Raw genomic sequence first — 9,147 nt, 5'->3', positions numbered from 1 at the left:
GTAATACTAGTAACTGTTTTCCTACGCCTTTAGGGCTCTAGCCTCTAAGGCTGGCTGGCCTCCCGCAATCATCGAATGTCCCAATACTTTTATAACTACACTGGTGCAGAAATGGCGCTTTTAGCTGTGCTGCCCCCGCCATTGGTTTCCCGGCCTAGCTATTACGAGCATTGAAGCGAGTTTTTTGAACTATCAAACAAGCATTTTTTAAATAAAATAAAATAAGGTTGTGTTTGGATTGCATTTTCCGTCATTTTTCATGGAAAAATTACTGTAGCGATTTGATACATGTGAGGGAAAAAGGTGATAGGAAAATGTGATCACGAAAAACGACAATATTTTCCGACGGAAACAAGCAATCCAAGCATGGCCTAAAATTTCGTTTCAGTTGGCAATATTACTCGCCATGGCCGCTACCGAATCTTTGACATACTGCCTGGGAAAAGTTAGAACCTCGATCCTTGATTAAACCAATACCCTCCATAATTAAATAAAAGAATCGAATTCATGAATTTTGACTATCATGCTTTGCTAGAAATTTTCTGTGTTCACCATCAAGGCTACAAGGCTCTACTAAAATTTCTGGGCTCACTATCAAGGTCAGAAGGTTCTACTATCATAGTATCCATTTTGCCCGCTACCCAAAAACTTTTTAAGGCCCTGCATTTGGGATGTGCAAACATCAAGAAAAGTTGCAGAACATGTTAACATAATTGACATTTTTGTATCTAGCCAGTCGCAGGTCAACTTTAGTAACGAAAAAGTCTGAGTTTCTCAGTCATCGGAAAAAGACAGAAACCTCGGGGAGGTGATCTCTCCATTTCAGTGGGTGTCTGGGGGGTCTTTACTTCTTAGCAGCGGGGCACCCCTGTGGGGTTTCTATCCCACATCGGTTCGGGGGGGTTTGGGGTTTGGGTTTATTAAGGTCTGCGGGAGCCTTCAAAAGTTGCCGGCTTTTGAAGGTTTCTCGCAGGTCAACTTTAGTAACGAAAAAGTCTGAGTTTCTCAGTCATCGGAAAAAGACAGCCGGCTAGAGTCTGAGTTACTAATGGAAATGGATCCAAAAATCCAACAAAATGCAGCAAATCCAGGATAGTCCTTTTGCCAGCCTAGTGGTAGGGCAATTCCCACCTCGCAGATAGAAAAGGATACGGAAACTAAGAGAACTGGAAATCTGCCATGAAACTTAATCAGAACGATGAACTGGCAAACTTACAAAAGTTGTGGTCTCTTCGCAGTTTATACGTCAGATTTAACAGGTACATGATTGGAACTAAGCAACATACCAGATTTAACAGTCTTTCAACCTCTCATTACCTAAACCCATGAATATAATGTACAAAAAACTCAAACAGGCAAAAGAGTAAAAGCTACAACCCAGCATAGAAGGATAATACTATTGCTACAAACAAAGATTATAAATACCACAGAAGGACATACATCCACATTCACAAATCTAATGAACGAGAGAATTACCAAGGCTGTATGAAATCAAGTACAGCAACACAGGCCTGAAAATCTTATACAATTACTGCACAACATGAACGCAGCATGATACAGAGCTTAAAATAGGCCAATCATACTAAAGATTGATCATATTTCTGCAGCACAGATAATTTTCCGCAGCCGGAAGAACAACAGTCATGTGATTTAAGTTGATAGGCATCAAAACATATTGCATTGAACTCTTAGTGTTTCTTATTCCTATCATAAGCACAAGGGTTATATCTTATGAGCACTTATCAACCAAAAAAAAACCAATCACGGTCACCATCACCAAACAATATATTCCAAGCACAATTTCTCAGATTGAACTCCAACCATCATGCTATGTTTGCAGCAAATTGAGCATAAGGATATTTCAGATTAAAAGTTGCAGAAGAATTAAGAAAGCAAACCATAACAAGCAACAAAATTAATCAAGCAACTGCAAGCCAACTCCTGCCAGAGTACACACACTAAAATGGCAGTGAACCATCTAAACAGCATGAACTAGTAGCTGCCAGATTAAGAGACTACCAATTGGCAGTACCCCGTTTGTGCCTGGAGCAAGAAAGGACGCTTCACCATGTAATAAAGAGTCAATATTACTTGAAAACTTAAAAGCTGGGAATTCGGTTGACAGTCATGCAACTATGTCCAAGTTTCATTAGTAATCTACAATGTAAAGTTCAGGGCTATAGGTAAATGAGCATATTACAATCATCAAGAACCAGTAGTTTCCCATACAACAGATTTTTGGACGAAGAGGATCTTGTGGTACAGTTTAAGCAGTTTATCCTATTATACAGCTATATTTGACAACAGGGAACATACTCTGGAAGCCAATAAAAATGGATACCACTCAATTTGTGTTGCAAGCACAGGTGAATTTACCCTCGAATGCAAAAATTAGTTTTTGCAATGCAAGTGCCAATCTTCCTTTGCTTCTAAGACTTTCTTTTGACAGTAAAAATGGAACTAATCAGCATCATTTTTTCCAAAAAGTAGAGGAAATTCATCGTATTGTTCTGAAAATCCTTGTTTCTCAGCCATGCTCTTCAATGATTCATAAACCTGGTACATTGAGCACCTGTCCTTTGGCCGAGAAACCACACAATTGCATGCAATTCTCAAAAACTGCACAATTTCTTCATCATGGCCTTTCCCACGTAAAGTTCCATCAATTGCATCTTTAATCTGCCCTGAACTGGAGAGTTGATTAACCCAGTCCACCAAGTTCCCCTTGAATCCTTCCTCGGCACAACCAACTTCAAGAGGTTTCTGCCCAGTTGCCAATTCCATAAGTACCACTCCAAAACTATAAGCATCCCCTTTCAGAGACGCAACCAATGTGCTGGAGTACTCTGGTGCTACATACCCAAATTCACCTAGATCTCCATTGACAAAACTACTTTCATTTGAATCTGATGAAGTCATGAGCCTTGCCAAGCCAAAATCCATTATCCTAGCATCAAAATCCTCGTCAAGTAGAATAACATTGGAGCTAATGTTTTGATGCATTATTGGGGGGTGGCAACCATGGTGAAGCCAGGCAATCCCCCTTGCAGCACCTAAACCAATCCTGAACCTAGTCGGCCAATCCAAAATAGTTGCGTTTCCACTCAATAATGAATACAAAGTCCCATTTGACAAGTGCTTATAGACTAAAAGCTTCTCCTCCTCTACCACACAGAACCCCAAGAGTGGGACCAAATTTGGATGCCTGAGCTGGCCTAACCTATTCATCTCCATCCGGAACTGCTTCTCACCCATCTTACACGTACTAAGCCTCTTGATGGCAAGTGCAGACCCATCCCTTAAAACAGCCTTATAAGTTGTTCCGGTCCTAGTCGAGTAAATGACATTTTCCGCACTGAAATTATTCGTAGCAACAAATAAATCTGCCAGCTTAACCTTCACGAGTGGTTTTTGGAACAACATAACTTGAGTTAGCTTATGAGCCCTCAACCTCTCAGCCCAACTATCGGAGTCATCCCTTCCAATTCCATATCCTCCCTTCCTTCTCCTCGGGCCAGACTTTGTGAAATACCACCACCATGCCCCAAAACCCAACAACATAGATGCAGCAGCTCCAAACACACCAGCCGCAATAATAATTGCCAAATTTTTCTTACTCAACCCGCCACATTTCCTTAAGGTCCCACCGCAAAGACCGCTGTTTCCATCAAAATTAAGCTCCACACCAACAGCTGTAAAAGAGGGAACCCTACCGGACAAACCATTATTGGCAACAGAAAATTTCTTGAGCCTACCCAAAGTGGAAAACTGATAAGGAATGTTTCCGGACAACTTATTATCATCGAGCACCAAACTATTCAAATAAGAGCATTTAACAAGATCCTCCGGAATCGTACCGGTCAAAGCATTGCCAGATAAGTCTACAGTAACTAAATAAGGCAACCAATCACAAATTTGGGGCGGGATAGGACCGGAAAGGTCATTACCGGAGAGATCGAGAGTTTGCAAGCTGTGACAATACTGCAAAGCATCCGGAACTCCACCGGAGAGGTTCATCTCACGAAGCTCGAGGCTGATGAGGCGATTTTCGCGGGGGTTCCAGCAGGAAACGCCAACGAAATCGCAGACAAAGCCCACAGATGAGTTGGAGAAGTTCCATAGGCTGAGCCTCCCATCCGGATCTCTCAACGAGCTCTTCACGCCATGTAAACACTTGACATCATCTTCAGCAATAACAAATTTGCCCAGATTGGAAATGGTTACTAAATATATCAGCAAAATTGAGCTGATTAGCTTGGGAGAAGACTCGGCCATTGGGATGTGGGGGCCGAAATCGAAGAAGATGAGATTAGGGTTTTGAAGGTTCAAAGGGGAAGTGGGTTGGGAGGCATTGACTTGGAAATTGGACTGAAGAAAAATAATGCTACACTATAAAGTGGAACTAGTAAAATGAAGAGGAGATAGTCCTTGCATCATTCGGTAATGTATTCATATGCTGAGTGAAAAAGGTGACCCACGGTGGGGTGGGGGGCAGATGTTAACTTCTGAGAATTTTGTTTGATAATGGAATAATAAAATATCAAGTCCAGACTCCAGATGACAATTACGGTGTATATGTTTTGACCGGAGATGGTTGGGTATTGGAAGGGTTGACTGGTACTACTCTTGGTGGTCCACCTGACCATTAGACGAACACGAAACATCGGATCATGGATAATGGTACTACCAATTTACCATTACCTGTGTGTTTTTAAGGTGTTTTTAAAATACTTGATTGTAATAGTGTATATAAAAAAATTTTATTATAGATTTTTTGAAGGAATTTTTAGAATATATTTTAAATTATTTTTTAAAATTAAAATATTTTAAAAAAATTAATATTACACCCAAAACCACTCCTACTATCATCACCCCTTCCCTTATCCTCCTCTTCTCTCCTCTCCTCTCCTTCCCTTCCACCCAGCCTTCCCCTTCCCCTTCCCCCCCCCCTCCGCGGCCCCGTCAACCTGGTCGTGGCTAAATCGCGACCAAAATGTTCCAAACCTTTTGGTTGCGATCTGACTATGACTATATCACAACCAGATCGAAAGGAGGGAGGTGGTGACGGTGAGGTGAGGATGGTGGCGGTGGTGTTGAGTAGTGGTGATAGGTGAAAAATGTTGTAGAATTTATTTTTTCTGTGTGTATTTATGAGTTTATTTTTTATATATTGTATGAATAAAATGTTTTTAGAGTTGTTTTTATATGTATATTACTGTAGTATTGTATTTGAAAATTTTATTTTTTAAAAATAGACCAATCAAAACCGAGTCATATTTAAGTGCGTTTGCATAGGAGATTATTTGAAATAATTTTTTAAAAATATTATATAGTACTTTTTTGATGAGATATTTATTATGAAATGATTAAAAATTATATTTATTATGCAAACGAATATATTTGTGTAAATAATAAATTATTTAAACAAACTCTATACTGCTTGCAATTTTTTTTTTACTTCTAACAAGGGAATGGTGGAACTCAAAAATCGAAAAGGAGTCGAGGGGATCAAAATCCAAAGTTTCTATTTTTTTGAAGTTCCACCTTGCTTAATAGTTAATCTCGGATTTGTTGATTTAAATTCTCTAGTGTTTTCTGATCAATTATAGGAACTTTTTGTTGTAGACGTATTAAGTGATGGGGATTTTAGCGGCATGTACAAAGCAACGGTATGTTCTTTCTGAATGAGGGCCTACTCTTACGCTTGGTATAAATCATTGCATACCAAACTAATTTATTTTATTGTTAAATGCCCGTTGCGTCTCCTTTTGCTGGTTTTCCTGTGTCATGTGTCCGGTCTTTTTCATAGGTTTAATGTAATTAAATTCCGGTCCGACGTGGGGAATGTGTAATGCGCAGGACAGACGTATGGGACGGATAAAATTTCAACCGTTGATCTGGAATGGTTAAAGCAGCATGTTTCGATTTTTTTAAAAAAAATATTTATATTTTTTATGAACATATTTTTAATTATTTTTATACTTCACATATATTAAATCCTTGTAACATATTTTTCTCCAAAAAAATCGAGACAATAGCAATTCAAACGAATTTGGGGAAAAGGCTGTATTTTCTTTTTAGTTTAGTTGCCTTCACCAAATTAAACCAAAATAGTGATAATAAAAGAAATACCAAAAACAAAGATTAATTAATAAAAAAATATATATGAAGACGTATAAGTTGAATGCTATGCGTGGAATGGATTGTAAATGGAAAAGGTAATAAGAGTAGTTAGTGCCTTGACGGCTCCTAAAGCCGGCATTGGATGAAGTGTCGAAGATTTTGAAGGTTGACTCAATTCCACATCAACAATGAACTAGAGTCCATGTCCTATCCAACAACGGACGTAGGGGCAGGGCAGCAGCCCCAGTTCAAACTGGTATTTTGACCCGTGCATAGCACGGAGTTATATTTTAAATCAGAATAATATTTTATATATTTAAATATTGTGGTACAAAATAATAAAAATATATATAGACTAAAAATTTTAAAGAAGTGTATGCTTAATATTTAAAAAAATTAATCTATAATGATTTACATGATAAAAGAATTGTTAACGCATTAAATGAGAGGGTTAGGTTGGGTAGTAATGTGAAAAGAGTTTTCTAAAAAAAAATCAATTTATTAATATCCGACAAAAATATTATGTTATACCCATATATCAAAACTTATAATATAAAAAAATAAATTATAACCAATTTATTTTCTTCCATTTTTAGAAAAAAAATCTTTCTCCTATCTTGTGCCCCTAAAATTGTTGATTGCATTTAGATTAGCATTTTTCATAAATTTTAACGTATATTTAAAAAAAAAAATTTCGTAATATGTGTTTTTAGAGTTCTCAAAATTATTAAAAATCACCATCATTTCCCTCTTCTTTTATACGCCAGTTAGTCATCAGATGCCTCCTACGACTTTCATATCTTTTATCATAGTACTATCCTCCCAATTATTATTATTTTTTTGTCATTTCTGTCATATTCCTGTAATCCCCTTTCTTCTTCTTTACCTTCTCCGCCCATCCTTGTAACTCATATTTCTTCTTCAACCTTTCCTGCTACTTTTTAACGCCTCACCATTTTCTTCCTTCCCTTCTTCCCCTATACCTAACCTCTAAATTCATATCCCTACAACCCAATATATTTTAGTTTACGTATCATAATGAAAATATAAAATTGAAAATTAATTACAATGGTTGCAATTATTAGTATCTAAAAGTGGAAATGAAAAACTGATAATATCTATAATATTCTCAAGTACTATAATCAATGTATCTATATATATATTTTAACATAGTAAATACATATTTACATATGAAGACAGCAATAAGAATACATAAAATAATTAATGATACCAAAAGTTATCTTTAGTGTTTGGGTTTTGCACTCTTATTCAATTCTAATGTCAAATTTGGGCCAGATATATACAAATTAAGTAGTATTTTAAGGTTGAATGTTCTATATCTTTTTCTTAAACTATAATATTACTTTTTTAAAAAAATTTGGTAGAATTGGCGTTGTTATTATCATTTTTTTTTTATCAAAAAATGAATATTTCAAAAAAAAAAATTTCCACGTTAAAAGGCTAGTAGTACTTTGTTTTTTATTTAGTGATTTCATAATTTGAATTTCATGAATGGTACCATTCTTGATTTTTTTTTAAATCCACGACATTATTTCCTTTTTGTTTTCTATTTAATTTTGCCCTTTTACTTAGGATTTCTAAGCTTAAAGATAAAATATTATCAGTTATTTTTTTACTTTTACTAAGTTTGGCAATGTTTTCTTTTTATTTACCCTCTCACTAATAAACTTCAAACCAAATTCCCATATAAGCGGAGCCACTAATTTTTTAAATTAGAAAGGCATGGGGGCCACTTTTTACTTAAGAAAATATTATTTGCACTCGATTTTTTATTATTTGCAATTCCATCATTTGTTTTATCATATAGTCTAATTAATGAAAATTATATGATCAAAATGATTATTGAAGTGTGAATAACAAAAATGGAGTGTAAATAATCTTACTTATTTAAATTAATAAGAAAGCATGAAAGAATGTTATATTTGTTATCTCTTCTTATGGTCTTATAGAAGTTTTAATTGTTGTAGAATCATAAATAACGCAAGGCAATCGGAAACGTGATGGGTTGAAGTTCAAATAAGATAGCATGCACATTAACCAACAATTTCAAATGTGAAGAGTGGATGTGGAAGTTGAGAGGAATATATTTTATAAATTAAATTAAATGTGAAATGCTAGAAAAATGGAATTGGTAGTGGGAATTGGTTATGGCATTGGAATAGTAGAAACGACAATATATGGCGTTGGCAAATTCGCAAATTCTTGATTGGAAGGGTTTTAATTGTACTGGGAAGGTGTGTGTGGAGTGAAATTGAATTTGAGGGCTAATAAGGATACCAACATGAAGTGGAAATAGATTTTGCGCAATCTTATGATGGAATTGGAAGAGTTTTAATGTAAGTGAAATTTTTGATTGGAAGAGTTTTAATTGTAGTGGGAAGGTGTGTGAGGAGTGTTAGTTGAAGTAAGGTGTGTAAGGAGTGTTAGTTGGAATTAACTTCTTGTTTGAGGAAAATGTGGGAGTGTTAGTTGGAGTTAACTTATTGTTTGAGGGAAACGTGGGGGTGTGATGTGCCCATGATATTTTTTACGAAATAAATTAAATGTAAAATGATAAAAAAAATAGAGTTGAGAGTGGGAAGGTTTGTTGCTAAAAATCTCTTCTCAAATCTATATAGATATAGATATTCGGTATAGAGCATTACATTTAAATTTGAACTTTATCAATTTACTCCATGAATTTTCATTAATTAACATGTTTATTTCTTTTAATTTCTCTATAAAAACTTGTTTTAATAATAACTCATTATAGTTTCCTTATATATACTGAATGTCGTTATTATAACTTTAATGTATTCTTACATTAGTTAAGGTAAGGAAACAAATATTTGACAAATAAAAGGAAATTTAATCATATTTATAATTATGTTTATACGTGATTGACTTGATGTATTAGTTAAAAACAAACACCTAAAATTTTCATTTTTTTCAAAGCAAGTCAATTTTTTTCCATTACAATTACATTATGTTTTGATTCATAATCATTAGATACATTTATTTTAA

At 35.3% G+C, this 9,147-nt stretch overlaps 1 protein-coding gene across 1 annotated transcript; it reads right to left on the bottom strand.

Annotated features, from left to right (window-relative positions):
* Window positions 1-2,118: 2,118 nt before the first annotated feature.
* LOC113723039 (inactive LRR receptor-like serine/threonine-protein kinase BIR2) lies at window positions 2,119-4,526 on the bottom strand. Its single transcript, XM_027246305.2, has one exon. The coding sequence runs from the start codon at window positions 4,273-4,275 to the stop codon at window positions 2,461-2,463; it is 1,815 nt and encodes a 604-aa protein (XP_027102106.2). The 5' UTR covers window positions 4,276-4,526; the 3' UTR covers window positions 2,119-2,460.
* Between the last annotated feature and the right edge of the window lie 4,621 nt (window positions 4,527-9,147).

This window comes from Coffea arabica, chromosome 7e (assembly GCF_036785885.1).
Source record: "Coffea arabica cultivar ET-39 chromosome 7e, Coffea Arabica ET-39 HiFi, whole genome shotgun sequence".
Classification (NCBI taxonomy): Eukaryota; Viridiplantae; Streptophyta; class Magnoliopsida; order Gentianales; family Rubiaceae; genus Coffea; species Coffea arabica.
Note: the sequence above shows the minus strand (reverse complement) of the source record. Positions and strands in the feature narration are given on the sequence as shown.

Bases quoted from the DNA above. Each gene is read 5' to 3' on its own strand.
- LOC113723039 (XM_027246305.2), bottom strand. From the start codon at position 4,275: ATGGCCGAGTCTTCTCCCAAGCTAATCAGCTCAATTTTGCTGATATAT.